The sequence below is a fragment of the Balaenoptera ricei genome, chromosome 8 (assembly GCF_028023285.1).
Source record: "Balaenoptera ricei isolate mBalRic1 chromosome 8, mBalRic1.hap2, whole genome shotgun sequence".
Lineage (NCBI taxonomy): Eukaryota > Metazoa > Chordata > Mammalia > Artiodactyla > Balaenopteridae > Balaenoptera > Balaenoptera ricei.
This window is the reverse complement of record NC_082646.1, coordinates 62,714,348-62,733,589: the sequence shown is the minus strand read 5'-3', so window position 1 is coordinate 62,733,589 and position 19,242 is coordinate 62,714,348. Positions and strand designations below refer to the sequence as shown.

Genomic DNA, 19,242 nt, shown 5'->3' with positions numbered 1-19,242 from the left:
CTCGAGTCCACTGGGGTGGAAGGCTCTGATGGTGAGATGCACACATACCTGCTGGTACAGCACTGGCCAGCGGCCTGGCCAGCTCACAGTCAGTCTGGCTGCAGAAGGAAGCTGGCCTCCGAGGGTTTGTTAGGTCTGTTTCATCACTTCCCCTCAGGGATGGGTATTCCTGCCTCTGGGCCTTTTGCTCACACTGCTCCCTCAGCACGAAAGTCTTCTCTATTCCCACCTACCTCTAAGTGATCTCAGCTTAAATACCAAATTGTCTAAGGAGACTGTTGCCCTGGCCCCGGGACCTCCAGAGCACTTATTTAACTGACTGTTTATGTCTGCTTACTCCACACATGAGGTCCGTAGTGACAAAGCCCATGTTTTATTCATCGCTATAGCTCCAGCACCTAGCATAGGGCCCTACTCACAGAAGGAGTCAATACATGTTGCCAACCGAATGAGGTAACTACCGTTTGTGGAACAGCTGCTGTGTGCCAGGCACTGTACTCAGCACTTTATATGTAGTGTCTCACTGAATTCTTAGAGTAGTCCCCATCTGGAGTTTGACTCCTCTTCTGGCTCACAGTGGGGCACACAGTGTGGCAGAAAGAAGCAGCTTTGCTCCAGAAAGATGTGAATTTAGACCTCACCTAATCCACTTACTAGTTAGCTGACCTTGGGGAAGTTAATTCACCTCTCTGAATTTCAGTTTCCGCATCTCTAATACGGTGATGGTACTCACACCTACCTTGCAGGATCCTTGTGGGAAGCTGGTGAGGATTAAGTGAGGTCATGTATACAAAACAATTGGCAGGTCTCTGGCATACAGCAAATGTGTATGTAGAAGTGGCTACGTGAGAGACTCAAGTGGCCAGCATAGTACCTGGCCCGTGGCAGGCCTCTGATAAATGTAACTTCTCCTTTGCTGCATTTTGATGACTGATTATCTAACCCAGTGCCTTTTTTCTTTGTTTGTTTTTGTTTTGGTGCTGGAACCCTTTTAACTAATTTAATCTGCACGGAGCCCACAGATAAGGGGAACAGTTGCTCCGGCTTCAGCAGAAGCCAGAGGCCAAGTCCACTTGGATGCCCCCACTTGCCCCAGCGTGGCTCCTGAGGCTTCTCCCCCTAGGAACCCTGGGTCTGCAGGGTACAGTCTCAACACCAACTGAGTTCTCAGGACGCCTCTACTGTCTGGGGTGGCTCAGCTCTGCCTGTCAATTTTCCTTACGCAGTAGAGAACTCCATATCTAGGTACTTTCCATCCATTAGTTTGTGGGGCCTCACAAAACATATCTTTTTTCCTTTGCTACAGGCAAAGCCTAACATGGCATTTCCCGCCACTTTGTCGGTTTGGGTACGGCCACCATGGCCTCCTTAAGTCTTCTTCAGGGAAATATTTCTACCTCCTATAACTCGACTTCACTGTCATGATTTTAGGTTATCTTAGTATTCCTGTTATTTTCTTGGGCAATGGGAAAGGGTTCTTGACTTTTATGGGCGTGAGCATGGGGGAAAGGTTGCACTGTGATCTGGCTGGTTTCTCAGGAGCTTTCTAGATGGTACTGGGAAAGATTCAACCTATGGCTTAAATCTGAGCACATCCTGACTCTAGCATACTCCCTCCCAGCCTGAAGCCCTATATATCTCCTCAGAGAAACTTCTGAAACTGGATCAGACTTTCTGATAAAAATGTACAGGACGGGCTTCCCTGGTGGTGCAGTGGTTGGGAGTCTGCCTGCCAATGCAGGGGACACGGGTTCGGGCCCTGGTCTGGGAGGATCCCACATGCCGCGGAGCAACTAGGCCCGTGAGCCACAATTACTGAGCCTGCGTGTCTGGAGCCTGTGCTCCGCAACAAGGGAGGCCGCGATAATGAGGGGCCCGCGCACCGCAATGAGGAGTGGTCCCCGCTTGCCGCAACTAGAGAAAGCCCTCGCACAGAAACGAAGACCCAACACAGCCATAAATAGATAAATAAATTAAAAAAAAAAAAAAAAAGACAATGGATTGAGTTGTACACTTAAAAAAAAAAAAAAAATGTACAGGACAATGGGATTAAACCAGGTAGAAGGTTAGTGCTTCATGCTCTTTTCCTAATGCTTATTAGCACAGAGTTTATATTAAAAAATATGTTGAATGAATGAATGACTTTTTAAGGCATGAGCTATGAGTTCAGGCTTGTGGAAAACTAACCAGTGGAAGAACCTAGGAAAGGAAAACACTTGGTCTGTATATATTCTATTTGGGGGAGAGGAGAGAGAAGGATGGGAGAAGGCACTTGGTAAGGGTCTATGAATGTGGGCTACTGCTGTTCCCGGCTTTCTGAGGAAATGTGGAGAAAGGCTACAGGGACTGAGGTCAAGGCCCTGCTTTGACAGGATTCCATTGGAGGAGAAGACAGGTTAAATGACCCAGCCTACAAAAGTAGGGGGCACTGGGCTGAGAGGCTCAAGAAGCTACCCAGGAGAGCAAGAGCGGGGGAGTGATCATCTTCTTAATAAAAGCCACATGCAATTAGCTTCAGAAGCCCTCACCTGGAGCCAGCAGCAACCAGCTCCCTATGCTGCATCTCGGCTGGATAATCATGGCCACTGGTTTCCATCATTCTTGATTTAATATGGCACCCCTCCTGGCTCTGAGTGCATTTACAGGAAAGGCCTGGGAGGCCGAGGCGAAGCCTAGCTGGGCTCTCGCTAGGAAGTGGGCGGCTGGGCAGAGTGGCTCTGCGGAGGAGGGTTACAGGGAGAAGGGGTATGGCAGCACACCTACTGTTGGGCATTCCTCAGGAACAGGTCTGATAATAAACCTGGTAGTACGTTCACTGAGAGAGGAGCTAGGGTAGGGGTGGTAGGCAGAATGAGACCCTGGACAAGAACAGGATAAGCATGGAGGAGGGAAGAGAAGAGAGGCCAAACTGCAGTTTGCCTCTTGTGGGAGGTCAGGGCAGAGCCCACTGGCTGCTCACACACTCAGATATGCCCCACCCTCCTGACTCCCTGATCCAACCCCAACTTATATCATAGTCAAGGCTTCTACCATGCCCTGAAGCTGTGGGGGACGCAGAGGCCAAAAAAGGGGACCATGGGGCAACAGACGAGACTGGCGGGTGTGGGATGATGGAAAGAGTCCTGAGAAGGGGGGTGATGACAAGAGGAGCCCAGGGGTTCCAACAAAGGAGCCTGGGAAATACAGAGCAGACAGGAGAGGAGACTGGGGGACAAGAGGGGCACCTAAGGGACTTGAAAGTCTCTTGAACTAGCTCAGAGTCCACATCCTTGTAGAGGAAAGCTGGGTACAGAGCAGGCATCAGTCCCATCAGACTTGAGGACCACTATGTCAGCATCCTAGACTTCATTCTCCTCTCCGCCAGTTGACCTCCTTTTGCTGCCAGAGCCATATTTTTTTTTTTTAAAGGTTTGCATTTTTTAAAAAAAATTTATTTATTTATGGTTGTGTTGGGTCTTCGTTTCTGTGCGAGGGCTTTCTCTAGTTGCGGCAAGCGGGGGCCACTCTTCATCGCGGTGCGCGGGCCTTCTCACCATTGCGGCCTCTCTTGTTGCGGAGCACAGGCTCCAGACGCGCAGGCTCAGTAATTATGGCTCACGGGCCCAGTTGCTCCGTGGCATGTGGGATCTTCCCAGACCAGGGCTCGAACCCGTGTCCCCTGCATTGGCAGGCAGACTCTCAACCACTGCGCCACCAGGGAAGCCCAGAGCCATATTTTTAACATGTAAATCAGACCATGTCATTCCTTTGCAAATAGCTGGGTTGATCCAGAGACAAGAGTGGCGAGAGAAGGTTAAGAGGCGCAAGGAGTGGCTAAGGTGAGAAAATGGGTTATGTTCTCCTCAGTCCATCACATCAGGAGGCACGTGATGTTCCTGTACCTGTGGCTGGGGATGTTAATTTTGATCACTTGGTTAAGGTGGTCTGTGCCAAGTTTCTCCATCATTTTTCCCTTTGTAATTAATAAGTACCTTGTGGGGTGGGACTCAGTGACTACGAAAATATCCTGTTACTCCTCAAACTTCCACTCACTAGTTTGATCATGGACTGATGAGTCTTGCTTGATTTGGGACCAACTGTTCTAATTCTCACAGCCCTGTGGAGTTCAGAGGATCTCCTCCCTCACTGTCCAGAGATGAAGTAATTAAAGCAGGGTCCCACTGGTAGCAAGTAATAAAGGCAGAACACTAACCCTTGTAGTCTAACTCCAGTGCCTGCACTTTCCACCCTGGAGATAAGAAAAGACCTGTTCTTGCCTTCAGGAAGTTCAGAGCCTATTTAGGAAGATGAGACTTAAAACACAAATTTCATATTCTTACTTTTAGCATGGGGCTACCTAACAAATTTATTGAAAATAAACACCAGAGGGTGTTCTTGCCAGAAATGCATAATCTGAGTTGAATCATAAGGAAACATTAGACAAACCCAAATCGAGGACGGTCTACAAAATAACCAGCTTGTATTCGTTAGAATGTCAAGGTCATGGAAGACAGACTGAGGAACTGTTCCAGATTAAAGGAGACCAGGGCTTCCTTGGTGGTGCAGTTGTTAAGAATCTGCCTGCCACTGCAGGGGACACGGGTTCGAGCACTGGTCCGGGAAGATCCCACATGCCGCGGAGCAACGAAGCCCGTGTGCCAAAAGTACTGAGCCTGCGCTCTAGAGCCCGTGAGCCGCAAACCTACTGAGCCCGTGTGCCACAACTACTGTAGCTAGCGCGCCTAGAGCCCGTGCTCCACAACAGAAGCCACGGCAATGAGAAGCCCGTGCACGGCAACGAAGAGTAGCCCCCGCTCGTCGCAACTAGAGGAAAGCCATGTGCAGCAACAAAGACCCAACACAGCCAAAAAAAAAAAAAAAATTAATTTTAAAAAATAAAGGAGACCAAAGAGACATGAAAACTGAATCCAGCTTCAGATCCATAATTTTCTTTTCTTGTAAAGATAATTATTGGGACAACTGGTGAAATCTGAATAACATCTATAGATTAGTTAATATCAATATTAGGGCTTCCCTGGTGGCGCAGTGGTTGAGAATCTGCCTGCCAATGCAGGGGACACGGGTTTGAGCCCTGGTCTGGGAAGATCCCACATGCCGCGGAGCAACTAGGCCTGTGAGCCACAATTACTGAGCCTGCGCGTCTGGAGCCTGTGCTCCGCAACAAGAGAGGCCGCGATAGTGAGAGGCCCGCGCACCACGATGAAGAGTGGCCCCCACTTGCCGCAACTAGAGAAAGCCCTCGCACAGAAACGAAAACCCAACACAACCATAAATAAATAAATAAATAAACCCAAAGTTAAAAAAAAAAAAATCAGTATTAATGCTCTGATTTTGAGGATTGTACTGAGGTTATATAAGAAAATGCCCTTTATTTTTTAGGAAATTCATACAAGTATTTAGGGGTAAAGGGGTATCGAGTATATAACTTAACTCTCAAATGGTTCAGAAAAAATTATACATATATCTCTATATTATTTATATATACATAAGTAATAAAGCAAGTGCAATAAAATGTTGACAATTGGTATTAAGGGTGAAGGTTTATGGGAATTTGCTGTACTGTCTTTGAAATTATGTAAAAGTAAAACAAATCAGGACAATGCTTACCCTTAGGGATGGGTAGTGACTGGAAGGGAGTATGATGCAAATGAGTGCTTGTGATAGTCTATTTCTTGATCAGGTATATTCAGCTTGTAAAAATACAGTGAGCTGTATACTTATGTGTACTTTATACAAATATGTTTCAACAAAAAGTTTTTGAGCAGTTAAAAGAAGGGACTTCCCTGGTGGCGCAGTTGTTAAGAATCTGCCTGCCAATGCAGGGGACACGGGTTCGAGCCCTGGTCCGGGAAGATCCCACATGCAGCAGAGCAACTAAGCCCCGTGTGCCAAAACGAGCGCCTGCGCTCTAGAGCCTGTGAGCCACAACTACTGAGCCCACGTGCCACAACTACTGAAGCCCGTGCACCTAGAGCCTGTGCTCTGTAACAAGAGAAGCCACCGCAACGAGAAGGCCACGCACCGCAACAAAGAGTAGCCCCTGCTCACTGCAACTAGAGAAAGCCTGCGCGCAGCAACGAAGACCCAACACAGCCAAAAAAAAAAAAAAAAAAAGAAGTGAAAAGAAAAAGAAACAAAGCACAAGCCTGTCCCCATAAGGCATGGAGTGCTGTGTTTGGCCCATGGAGAACCTGTAACAAAGGTCAGACGGTGCTGTCTGGGCCCTCTGGGCCAAGCACAGAGCCAGGCATGCAGCACAGTGGCTCTCGAAATGAGATGCGAAGCAGGGAGCAGGTTGGGCAAGGCAGGGAAGGGATATCTCTTCACCCTAAGCCAGGAGGAACACAACCCTTTTACCCTTCTGTATACCTCACCTGTTCTCTCCTGATAGCTTCCTTCAGATCTGATGGGAGCACCCAGGCTTGAAGCCCAGAATGAGGGGCTCAGGGGAGCACTGCATCCCCAGCTACCCCTGAAGCAAATGAAAAAATACAGAGATAGGAAATGTGCTTGTGATTCTGTCACTGGGATATGCAAATAAAATATATATGATAGGCCTATCTGCCTAATATTCCTGCCAATTCATTCTCTGGATGTGATTAAAATGAGCAATAAATTCCTCGTGAGTCTCAGTGGAGTGAGGATCTGGGAGTGGAGATGCGGGCTGGCACCAGCACGTCCCCCTCAGCTGAATATTCATCATGGAATAGCTCCCTATATTTTTGTTTTATCTGCCATCGTGTGCACAGAGATATATTTCTACCTCTCCTTCGTCTCTTAGTTATGATGTGAAAATGGTCTAAGCTTTAAGTATTAAACTCTCCAGCTAGTGAAATCCTTCAAAGTGAGATCACAGTTATCTTCTCTACGAAGCCTGCCCTGCTCATTCTGCCTGGAGGTGATCCATGCTTTCCTGGGGCCCCCACAAACTCTGTGTGGACCCCTCCTAAGGCACAAGTCAGTCTGTGCGTATCAGAGCTAAGAGCGCCTGCCTCTCCCCATCTTCCTCTCCCAACAGCCAGCTCAGGAGACAGGGGCTGGGCTTCATCCACCTCTGGACCTTCTCAGGGGGCCCAAGGGGGCTTCCGCACACAGAGAATGCTGAGAGGACTGAGCAAACCAGCCATGAGGAGAAAATTATTTAGGCCACCTAAGGTGACAGAGATTCTTAGATAAGTGACACATTTTAAAAGGCAGAAGAAAATTAAAAATTAGGCTTATGGATAATTCTAAAATGAGAAAACCATCAAGAAATAATAAGTGAAAAAGCAGATTCCAAATATGGAACTAGGATCATAACTAACACCTTCAGGACCAAGTAGGAAATACAAATGTCTGACAGGCAAGCACATAATACAATAGGAAATAGGCGCCTGTGGCTGGAGAGTCCACGCTCCAACCTCTAAGGCATTATACTCACATTTAAAAAAAAAAACTGAGTTGGCAAAAGAAAACATGGCTGCCAGTTTGAGACCCCTGGGGTTTAAACAGTAGGCTACTAACCAGGTTAAAAAAAAAAAGACCACTTATATAAATATATATAGATATGGTCCAGAAAAGGCAAGTGTAGCATCATAAGAAGAAATCTGATTCCTATCCCAATAGTTACTAATAATAGCTTGATTTTCTAAAGTCACCTGCTTTATTTCAGCTTCAGATTTCTCATTTGTAAAATGCGGGGAATAATAGCTGCTTCATGGCTTTGTTACAGAATTAGAAAAAATATATATTAGAACACCTGGCAGAGTGCCTAGATGCACTTGATAAATGGTACCTACTATTATTATAAGTAATTAAGAACATTAATAGCAGTTATGTATAGGTAGTCAGGCTATCAGGCTAAAATGTTTTTAACTGAGATTCAGCTCAGTTGACATCTCTTCCAGGAAGCCTTCCTTGATCTCCCAGGCAGGATTAGAAGCCACCTTGGCTTTCCACAGTTCCTGTCCCTGGGCTTCCCTGGGACTGATGACTCAGTGGTGTCATGCTTTACTTGCCTGTCTCCTCACCAGATTGGGACCTCCTTGAGGGTTTCACCCAGCTGTCTTCTTCCCATCTAGCCGAGAGCCTGGCACATAGATGTCATTCATAAATATGTACTGACTTATTTAATTCTCCTCATTTTACTCTCCAAATTTTCCATAATGGGAAAGATGACTTTTATAATTGCAAATTTTCTATAAAGAGCCCATATCTGACTATAGAGGTAGGTGAAGGTGGAAGAGGCTGAGCTGGTGGCAGGGGGATGCCGGATGGAAAGCAGGGGAGGAAGATAAGATCAGAGTGGTGGTCACCTGTGTCTAGACAAAGAGCCAGGAGATAAGGTCTCAGGTTGGAGCCTTGGCACCCTCCAGGCCTGAATCATTATGTTACTGACATGGGGCCTGAACTCAGAGAGGAGCAGCTGCTGCTTACTTACTGGCAGAGGGAGACAGAACCCAGTCTAAAGCAGTGTTCTTCCCCTGAAACTCTTCCTCACAATTTTGAAAAGGTAGTTTTTTGCAGCTTGGAGGAAAAAAGCAGAGCAGAAAGAATGGGTGACCATGGAGATGCTGAGCAACTAAGAGAAAGACAACACTGCTGACATCCAGGGAGAGGTGAGGGTGGTTCACGTGGGTAGAATCTGAGGGGACTGCAGAGCAATCAAGTGGAGGTGCTCAGCAGACAGGTGAACATTTCGGAAGGAGGAAATCCAGACTGGGTAAAGGGATCAAGTGCAGAGAGGTGACGACAGAGAAAGTCTTCCAGCTGAGAGGTGACAGAACCCCTGGGCTGGCTCTGAGTGGTCTTCTAGCCTCTAAAGGCAGCCTCTGCCCTGGGTCACAGCTCTGTGAGGGAGCTCCTCCTGCAGCAGCCATCCGTTAAGCCTGGCTCTGTCCTAGCCCTAATACTGAATTAATTTCCTCTCCTCCCATCCCCCTCACAGTCGTCCCTGTGTCTACGTGCAGTCTCTCCCTTCCGGGCCAGACGCCCCGTTGCCTTCGGCCTTTTCTCATGGCACAGTTCTGCTTGCCTCCTTACTGCCCCCCTCTGCACAGATTCTAAGAGCTCAGTCTACTCAGAAGGTAGCATCTGCAATTGCCCTCTGTGGTCCAGAAGGATCTGACTGGCACAGAGGACGCAACTGCCACTTATTCACTCGGAACACCAGCTTTGTACTGATGTGGCTGACATCAGGCCATTTCTTGGGCAGCCAAATTTTGTTAAGGGTCCCTCTGCAGCCCTAACCCTTCCACCCCCTCTGGCACTAAGCGGCCTGTTCTCCTGCTTTACATGACTCGACCAGGGCCTGCCCTATGTCACACCACCTGACAAAATATGGGTACTTTTGGCCAAGTGCAGCACTTGCTCTCAGGGGACAGTGGATTGGCCTGAAAAGGGAGATAATGATGGGGATGCAGTCCCTGAGGTAACTTGAAACAGTGCTCAGGGATTTCCTTATGGCATGGGGGAAGCTGACCCAACTATAGGATAGGAACGTGGGATTAGTTCTGTCCAGTGAGTTGTGAGTGGAAGTAAAGGGTCCTACTTCCAGGCTGGTCAGTTAGCTGCAGATGCAAGGCCCTTCAGAGCACTCTCTCCTCTCTGTAAGCAAGCAGCAGTATTTCAGAGTGTGGCTGCTCTGCCAGTCAGGTCCCTGAGGACCTAGGATGAGCACGACCCCCCTCTGCTGACCTTCATGTGCAGCATGAGGTAAAAATGAATCTTTGCTGTTTTAAGCCTCCGAAATTTTGGGTTGTTACAATAGCATGACCTAGTTTATCCTGACTGCTACACAGACAATGGTATTTTGAATGGAACCTTAGAAACCACTTAGTCACAATGTCTTCATTTCACAAAGGTAAACTGATCTTCAAGAGGGGAAGCGCTCACCCAAGGTCACCCAGTCAGTGAGTCGGGGAGCTGGGATCACAACCCCTGTCTTGTCTGTCTCAGTCCGGTGACCTAAGTGCTCTTACTCAAGACACAGAGAGTATGTGCCACTAGGTGGGACCTGTCACTCTTAATCATCTCAAAGCACTTCGGCCAGTTTGCCAACGAGAGACTCCACGATGCTGGAAAGAGCACAAGACTGAGAGTCAGAAACCAAGCCTTCCAGTTCCAGTCCTGCCAGTGAACCTACTATATGACCTCGTGTCCAAGTCTTAGTTACAGTTTTGACAGTAACTCACTCTGGGACCAAAGGCAAGTCACACCACATCCCTGGGCTCCAGTCTCCCCAGGAGGAAAAGAAGTCATTTGATTTAGGTTTCAGAGATTTAAAATGTGTGCCCACAGCACAGCCTTCAGGGAGGTTACCTTGGGGGTAGGGACAGTCCGGTGGGCGGGGCACTGGGCCACCTCTCCTTCAACGAGAACAGCTCTATTTTCCTCTGACTTATTTGTTTAGACTTTGATAAGATTTCCCATCACCGGACTTGATGACTTCTCAGGTCCCTGCCAGCTCTGAGATTTGTGATTCTAGCTCTTGGATTCTGCCAAGCACTTTCTGAGATATAGTTGGGTGGCTGAGAGGAGCAGAAGGCAGCCTGTTTTTGGAAGGTTCAAAAGTCTGGTTGAGAAGATCAAGTGAAGGTGGAGATTGTTTTGGCTCAGATTCTATACAAGGCTCTCTGGAGTGTGTGTGGAGGGAAGAGGTCAGGGAATAGCTCTAGAAGGAGTGATGATGGGAAAGGATTACTTGATGAGGCTAAAGAATACATGAGGCCTGAGGAAACAGTACTTAGGCTGAGATTTATGTCTTGCTATCCTTCCTCCTATGAAAAGGAGCTGGAAGGTCCATTACCTCAAAAACTGAATTTGAAAGTCCTCAGAAGCCAGAAGTGGCCCAGGCCTCTTCCTGGTCAGGAAGAGGGGCAGCTTCCTATTCTTGATGAGAGTGGGGGTTGGATTTGAATTTAAATAGACAATAATCCCCTAAGGAGAAGTGGCCCTTGGTGTGGAGCCTGACATAATTTAATGAGTGAAAGACCAAATGCACCGTGGAGTGCCCATAGGCCTTCTCCTTTCTTTGTGACTTACCTTGGCCTCAGAAGTCCTTAAAAGCTTCATCACCTCCCCTTCTCGAGCATAATCCAAGGGTGTGTGTCCCATTTCATTCCTCTGCAGGGGATTAGCTCCTGGCAGGAGGAGAAGGAGAAATAGAGCCTCTATGAGTGATCAGTGGGCTCTCGGCCTTCCCTCAGAGGTGGCTTGTGCCTTGATTTCAGTGTAAGGAAGCCCACAGAAATATGGAGCAACAGAAACCTAAGAGATTGAAATACATGTTAAGCTACTCTGAGAGAGGAGTTCTCAGTCTTCTCTGACACAGAGGTCAGGGTACTGAGGCTCCTACATGGGCATGCACACATGTGCAGAAACACACCACCCACGCAGAGAGGTGCCACCCACACAGATATGCTATACACACACACAGGTGTGCTGTGCATACAAAAATACACACAGCCAAACATGCTAAAAAATACACCAAACACGCACATAGATTAATACACCCCAACACCAATGCATTATTCATTAAAATGCCTGCATTATCAAATTCGTTTGTACACAGATGAATATTCATTCATGAAAATCATATAAAAATCTAAAGCACAGAATATACCAAATAACAGTGAAAAGGCCCCCTTCTTTCTGCTCTCTGCCTCTCCCTCTCCTTTAATGCTCTCCTTCTCTGGACACTTCCTGCCTACCAGAGTCAGCTGAGTCCTCTGGTCATCATCAGCAACCTGGCTGTGCCAGCCCTCACCGGTGCTACTTGTTGGTGAGTTTGTGCACTCAGGCAGGCATTTCCTCCAATCATTAGTTCCTATGATTTGAAGACAAAGAACTTTAAGTATAACAAAAAGAAGAGGCTTGCTGGGGGCCATGCATCTACCTTCTCTCACTTTTAAGTGCCGGCAGCTGGTGAGCCCTGAATAAAGTGTCCACTTGGTGCAAAGCCTTGTGGACAGGCAGTCATTGAGGAAAGGCTACTCTAACCCCCATGCTATCAGAATCTCCTTCCCAAAGCCTAGGTCTGAGCACCTCACTCTCCTCTTCAAAAACTGTCCATTCCATTCAAATTGCCAAATCTTGAATGAGTGGGGCCTGGGAACATGGAAGACTCAGATCTAAAAGCACTCCTCTCAAGAACTATGTGTTAAATGGAACATTAAGGTAGTGGTCAACTAGTATTCCTTGATCTTCTTTTTTGCTAGGGAAGTGTTGTCTAGAAGTAAAGAAGGGTTAAGACACAGTCCCTGCCACAAGGATATAATAAGTTGGCTGGGGACACTAAATACACAGGGAAGGCCGTGTCACCACGAGGCCTGGCTCGGGGGGATGTCCAGCCACTGTTTGTTGATGGACAGTAAAAATCAGTGTTTCTCAATCCCAGGCTGAGGAAACATTTATATCATGATATAAAATCATTCCTATTGAAACTCTCTGCTTCTTAAAGGACTATAAACTTAACTGACAATGGCAAACATTCATTAAGCATTTACAAGTGGCTGTCTGCCTGGGCTGCAGAGAAGAGGTGTGGGAGGACGAGGGGAAAGGAACAGAGAGCAGAAAGTATGATCCAGGCCAAGGAAACTTATTGTCAGTAAGAAAAATTAATACTTTTATACATGATCCTATTTTCTAATAGAAATCTGGTACAAAATATTAATATAAATAATCTTTACTACAATATAATTCACATACCATCTAAAGTATACAATTCAAAAAAATAAATATACAATTCAGTGGTTTTAAATGCACTTACAACATCATACATCATCACCACTATCTAATTCCAGATCACTTTCATCATCCTGAAAGGAAACCCCGTCACCAATATCAGCGACACTCTCCTCATTCCCCTCAACCCCAGCAACCATTAGCCTACTTTCTGTTCCTGTATTTGCCTACACTTGACATTTCATATAAATGGCATCATACAACATGTGGTCTTTTCAGTCTGGCTTTTTAAATTTAGCATGTTTTCAAGGTTCATCCATGTTGCAGCACGTGCCATTCATGCTACAACATGAATGTAGGAATATAGCACGTACTTCTTTCTTTTATGGTTGAATAATATTCCATTCTGTGGACATACCCCATTTTGTTTACCTATTCACCAGCTGATGAACATTTGAGTTGTTCCCCCCTTTTGGCTATTATGAATATGCTGCTACGAACATCTGTGTACAAGTCTTTGTATGGACGTATGTTTTCATGTCTCGGCTATATATCTAGACGTGGTGATGATAATAAGCATAAGAGCCACGGGTATTTACTTACTATGTGCTAGGCACGGTGCTCTGTACTTTATATACGTTATATCATTAAATCCTTACAACCATCCTGAGGGGCAGGAATTAAATTCCCATGCTACAGACAAGGAAACTGGGCTCAGAGGAGTGAGACAACTAGCCAAGGTCACAAAGTTGGTTATTTGTTTGGAGCAGGAGTCGAACCCTGGTCGACTACAATTCTCCACACTCCCACCAGGGCAGCCATGACACACCACTGGTGAAAAATCATTCTGTGGTTTTTTACTGCTTACAGGATAAAATACAACCTTCCTAATAAGGAGGGTGCCTGGGTTCTTCCTAACTAGCAGGCAAGTCCTCAGAGGCTCAGTTGGAGCCTCATTTTTTCTTTCAATTCTGTTGGTGCTTACTGGGCTCTGTGTATCAGGGTCCTGTATACAGGAAGATGGGGGACTGCCAAAGCCAATGAAGAGCTTTCTTTTTTACATTTCTTGACCACTCTGTAGCAACTGATACCTTGGCCACTCTCTCCTCTGAGTTCTAAAAACCACTTTTCAGGTTTTCCTCACACCCCGTGACCGTTCCTTCTCTCTTCTGCAGGCTCCTCTTCCTGTCTTTAAGATGAGGTCAGGCTTCCCTGGTGGCGTGGTGGATAAGAATCTGCCTGCCAATGCAGGGGACACGGGTTCGATCCCTGGTCCGGAAAGATCCCACATGCTGTGGAGCAACTAAGCCCGTGCGCCACAACTACTGAGCCTGCACTCTAGAGCCCGCATGCCACAACTACTGAAGCCCGCATGCCTAGAGCCCGTGCTCCGCAACAAGAGAAGACACCGCAATGAGAAGCCCGTGCACCGCAACAAAGAGTAGCCCCCGCTCGCCGCAACTAGAGAAAGTCCGCGCTCAGCAACGAAGACCCAACGCAGCCAAAAATTAAAAAAAAAAAAGATTAGGTGCCACCTAGAGTTCAAGTCTAGGCACAATTCCAGCTCTCCAGAAGCTAACGGGGACCAGAGGTGACCATGCAACTACAACTCAGGCCAAGTGTGATCAGTGTGCTGAAGGAGGGACAGCAGGACTGTGGAGGCTCAGGAAGGAACACAGCGCTAAGGGGCTTGTTCGCCTGGCCCAGTTTTCCCAGCCCTGCCCTGTTCTCTCTGGTGCTCAGCACTGAGGACTCGACGGGCAGTGGCAGACATCATCTTCCCCTTCCCCAAAGCTCCTGGACCACAGCTAGGGAGGGCCGAAAGAGAGCTACAATCATGCAGTGGAAAGGCCTCTCCTTTCTCAGGTAGCCTCAGGGGGAGCTCTGTCACTAAATATGGGCTAGAGTGGAAGGGGGATGAGGGAGAGACCTCTGGAAGGGAAAGAAGAGAAGAACAAAGAGAAAAAGACAAATGGTTAAGGGAGGAAAAAAAAATTGGGAGAGAGAAGGGGAGGGGGAGAGGAAGAGAGGTGAGAGAAGAAGATAGTGGAAGACCAGAGGGTGAGATTAGAAGCTTCAAACAAGTGCTGTCAGTGATCTATATTTGCTTACAGAATGAAAAATGTGTGCCATAAACATTGGCCACTGAGTAATTTCTAGTAGGAGTCATGTCACTTCTCATAAAGGATGGTATGGGGATAGGTAGGGCATCTCTGCACCGGGGCCAGCCAGCACAGGGATGCCTTTTAAAGTAGGACTGGGCCTGTCACCAGCCCAGGAGGCTCTCAGCTAGGCCCCACCCCAGCCACCCCGAGCGGGGAAGCCAGCCAGGCTCCCCAAGGTTCTGGAGCCTCAGGGCAGCACGGCTGCTCCCACTTTAGGAAGGCTGAGGCAGGGGCATCATGGATAATGTCCATCTAATATTAGTCCCCCAGCCCCTGCACCCTTGCTCTGATGCTCTGGCTTGACTAATTGCTGTAATAATTGATAGAACCTGACTTCTACAACTGATCGATTTCACCTCCACGACCAACGGCCACAAACCATTACACTCCAATAAATAACCACGTTGGGCCTCACCCGCCTGCCCTCTCCAGGGGCATCAGGATGGCCCATGCCCTGGCCTGACCTCCCCTTGCCTCCCACCCAGGGCCCCTCCGGGCCAAGCAGCTGGTCTAGAGGGTCAGGCTTCTGGGAGTAAGTCAGAGGGCTGGGCGGAGGTGGGGAGCGCTAATCGCAGGCCATCCGTCACCTCCCACTGGCTGTCTGGGGCTCAGGCCAACACCTGGAGCACCCCAGGCAGTATAGTGCAGGACCCCTCCCCTCCTCTCCCTGTTTCAGATTAGTGTGTCCCAGCTTATAATATTTGATAAACAGCAGACTGGCTTCCTGGCAGCACTGCTGCGGCTGCGCCTGCCCCCTACAGCTGTGGAAGGTCACTCATTGGGGAAATATGTTTCTGTCAGTGGTATTGAAAAAAGTTTAGTGGAGTGACAGGCCTCAATTTTTCAAATTTTATTAACTCCATCTTCTTAACCATTTGTCTTGAATTCCTTCAGATTCTGGGGGATCTGTCAATAGGGCTCGGGCCAGGAAAGTAGGATGGGGGTGGATGGTCCTGGACTGGTCCTGGCTGGTGCCAGTGACAGGCTTGGGTCTCAACACCCAGGGCAGGATAAGGCAGTGGAAATGGTATTGACGGGAGAGGAGGCCTGGCCCACGGGGGCTCAGGGAGCCTGCTGATCTTCTCTGGTACAGCACCTGCTTTAGGTTTGACATAATCATAGGCTTTCTGAGTGGAAAAAGACCTTAATGATGAGCTCTTACAATTCCTTAAGAAGAGACTCCCCTCTACTACATTCGAAACAGGTGGGTCACTCTGGCTTCCCTGAACATGCCCAGAACCCAGTCCCAAGCTCATGGTCTACCAAGGGGTTCCCGCCACTAAACTGAGGGCAGATTCTTTTCGCATGAGCCCCAACCTCTCTCTCCAACCCCACTCCCACCTTGGACTGCCTGTAAACCCTTGTCCATCTTTTAAGACTCAGTTCAGGCTTCTTCTCCAGGAAACCTGGTTTCCCTACCACCCCAGGTTTGGTACCATCCTTTGTGCTCCCACAGGCCCTTCTGCTTCTATGTTACTACATTGATCCCTGTGTTAAAACAGTCTGTCTCCATCCAAGACTGAGAACCCTCAGAAGTCAGGGACCATGGCTGATCCACTGCTATATCCTGACTACCCAGCACAGGGCCCGGCACAGAACAGGTGTTCAATGAGATTTACCAAATGAACGGACTTCTTTCCAGGTGCTATCTTCTGAGGGCACACACAACATGGCTGTTCTTCCTGCCCCAGAAAAGCCCTTCTCACAACAAGTGTGTGACCATGTTCTTTGCTCCTGTGGGCCAAAGCCCCCAGTCTCTTTGCTGGTTCTAGACACCTCTTTGTTTGGGTGATAGATCAGGTCAGGTCAGGCCCCGACACCCTCAATGCTCTGTGGGTGGGAAGTGGGGAGGAAGTGTTGGAGAGAGAGGCCCACTTGCCCTTCCTGGGGAGAGTGCTAAAATCAGAGTGGGAGATGGGATTCAGATCTTCTCTGTGCTGACAGCAAGCCTAAGGTGGGGAGGGGAGGAGGCATTTTACTCCCTCCTCCCTTGACACCACTCTGTTCTGGCCCTCTGCTACCTCTGTGAATATCAAAGATGATGCGTTTGAGACAGCTTAAAAAAAAAAACAACAGTAACTGCCCTGTACAAATGTGTGAGGCTATATTATCAATAATATTGACATGCTCACCCACTCCCTCCCACCCCCCACAGTTCTATCAGCCATCGGGGCCTTCTAGTGATCCAGATCTACCACCACTGCAGTTTCCATGACTCACCCCTTCCCCTAACTGCAGCTGGCTCCCTGCCCCCTAAAAGGGCACACGGCCTGGGAGCCAGTGGGGATGGGGGTCACCACTCCTGGCTGTGTGACTGGGGTCCTGCTTCATTTCTCTGGTGGTAATGACTGCTGCCCTGCCTACCTCTAGAGGTTTTGTTTGAATTGAGTAAGATAAAAAGCTTGAAAACTATTGGGGGGGAGAAAGATTGTACTGGCTGTACAATGCTCTTTGTAATAACTTTTGCATTTACTCTTCCTTTCCATTTTTACTGCTGGCTCCTTTAGCACCTTCATCCTGATTTTCACTATTTTAACAGTCTGTTTACTATTTCCAATTGGAAGTTTTTGTGGAATATAAGGGAAATCTTTCCCATGATCAGAGACATCAATGTGGAGCCATCCATTCTTTTTGGCTGCGAGCTCCCCATCAAGGAAGCGCTCCAAGAGAGACAGGACGACCACATGAGAGATGCCGTGAACCTGTCCCATCTCCACACTCACCTTCGCTCACCTCCACACTGTTGTCTGGGACACTCCTCATGCCTGGAACCCCACTCCTTGTCTCCCTGACTATCCAGACCCTACCCCTTTTTCAAGGGCCCTTCTCTGGGACGCCTCCTCACCCTTCCAGCTCTCAATGCTCATCATCTATAGGCTCCTATTATCCTCCCACTCCTCCCTTTTTTGGGAGTCCATCTCTGTTTAATCTTCAGAGCTAGTCTGAGTGTAGCTCCTCAGGTCAGAGATGGACTGATTCTTCTGTGTGTTCCCAGAGGCTGAAGGTGAGAGAGAGGAGCCCTGTCCAAAATGTTGCAGGCAGCACGGCAGCACTGGGAATAGAGCTGAGGTTCCTGAGCTTTTCCCCTAAACCAACCACTGAGCATTCTCAACAGAATCCATACACCCGCGCACATGTGCACCTGCAGATTAGCCTCCCTGGTAACCAAGAACCTTTACTGAGTTCTTATTATGTGCCATACCCTGTGCCAACTACTTCCTCTATTTAATTCTTAATAAGAATTTGATGAAGAAAGCAGGAGAGGTATACTTTTTTTTCATTTCACAGATAACTGAGTCCAGTGGAAGAGCAAGGTGAAAGGAGACTGGCTAACATTTGTTGGGTGTTACGGCCTTTATATACAGTTATTCATCATACAAAGACTGAGAAAACAGAAGTGGGGAGAGCTGAAATAATCTGCCCACAGTCATGGGACTTATTATACTATTTTCTCTTTTGTATATGTTTGAAATTTTACATAATAAAAAAAATTTTTTTTAAAGAAGACAGGTCTGGTTTTCCACCACACAGTGCTACCTTCCAAAGGCCTGATGACTCAAAAAGAGGTAAAAATCATCTTTCCTCTTCCCTTCCAATGTGCTCAGATGATCCAAAACCAAGATGGGGGTGGGGCGGGTCTCCAGAGGCAGGTTTGGGACAGACAGCTTTGTAGAAGGGTAAGAAATGGAACTCCTTTTCCTCCCATTCAGGGCTCCCCTGTCTGGGGTGACAGGGGAGCCCCCAAACAGGTCATTTAGAAGTCCTAGCTGGAATGTCCAGAATGTCATTTGGAAGTCCTAATTCTCTGACACACACAGTCTGGGTGGGAACCCTTGCCTTCAGGGAGGTGGATTTCTAAAATTCATGGAACAGAGCTACTGCCTCATGGCTCCATCATTAAAATTCACTGAGTACTGACTTTGGGCCAGGAGCTGGGCATGCAGTGGAATCAGACTTGTTCTTGCCCTGGGGAGAACCCAGACTGGTAGGAGACAGACAGGGACAGAAACAATGACAATATAGTGTGGTGTCAGGATGAGACGAGGATGATGAATCCCTCCCCCCACTCCAAGGGAGCCATATACGGTGTAGCTGGGGAGATGGAAAAAAAAGTACCAGGTATAGAGCAGAAGGTGCTATAAGAACTAAGGGAAAAAAAGACTGGAGAAAGCCTGGAGAGGGGAAAGTCAGAGCTCAAGGTCATGGAGACTGAGTGGGAGAGTGTAAGCTAGAACCCAGGCCTTCCAGTCCAGGGCTCTTTCTACTTGCCTTGAGCCCTACCCCATGAGCTTTCAGTTCCAGCACTGACCAGAGGGACTAGACTACACTGGGTTTTCACCGTTCTCTTCAGTGTGTCAAACGCCTCTTTGCCTACCACTCAGACCCAACATTCTGCAAAGACCAGCTCCATTTC

The 19,242-nt window shown here is 47.9% G+C and overlaps 1 protein-coding gene across 3 annotated transcripts in view; it reads right to left on the bottom strand.

The window, feature by feature from the left end:
- Nucleotides 1–19,242, bottom strand: part of CLPB (ClpB family mitochondrial disaggregase) — a 145,079-nt gene that overhangs the window by 27,670 nt on the left and 98,167 nt on the right. For all 3 annotated transcript variants that reach the window (XM_059930874.1, XM_059930875.1, XM_059930876.1), the window contains exon 6: nucleotides 11,023–11,120. In XM_059930874.1, coding sequence (XP_059786857.1) covers nucleotides 11,023–11,120 — 98 coding nt within the window. The remainder of the gene's footprint in view (nucleotides 1–11,022; nucleotides 11,121–19,242) is intronic.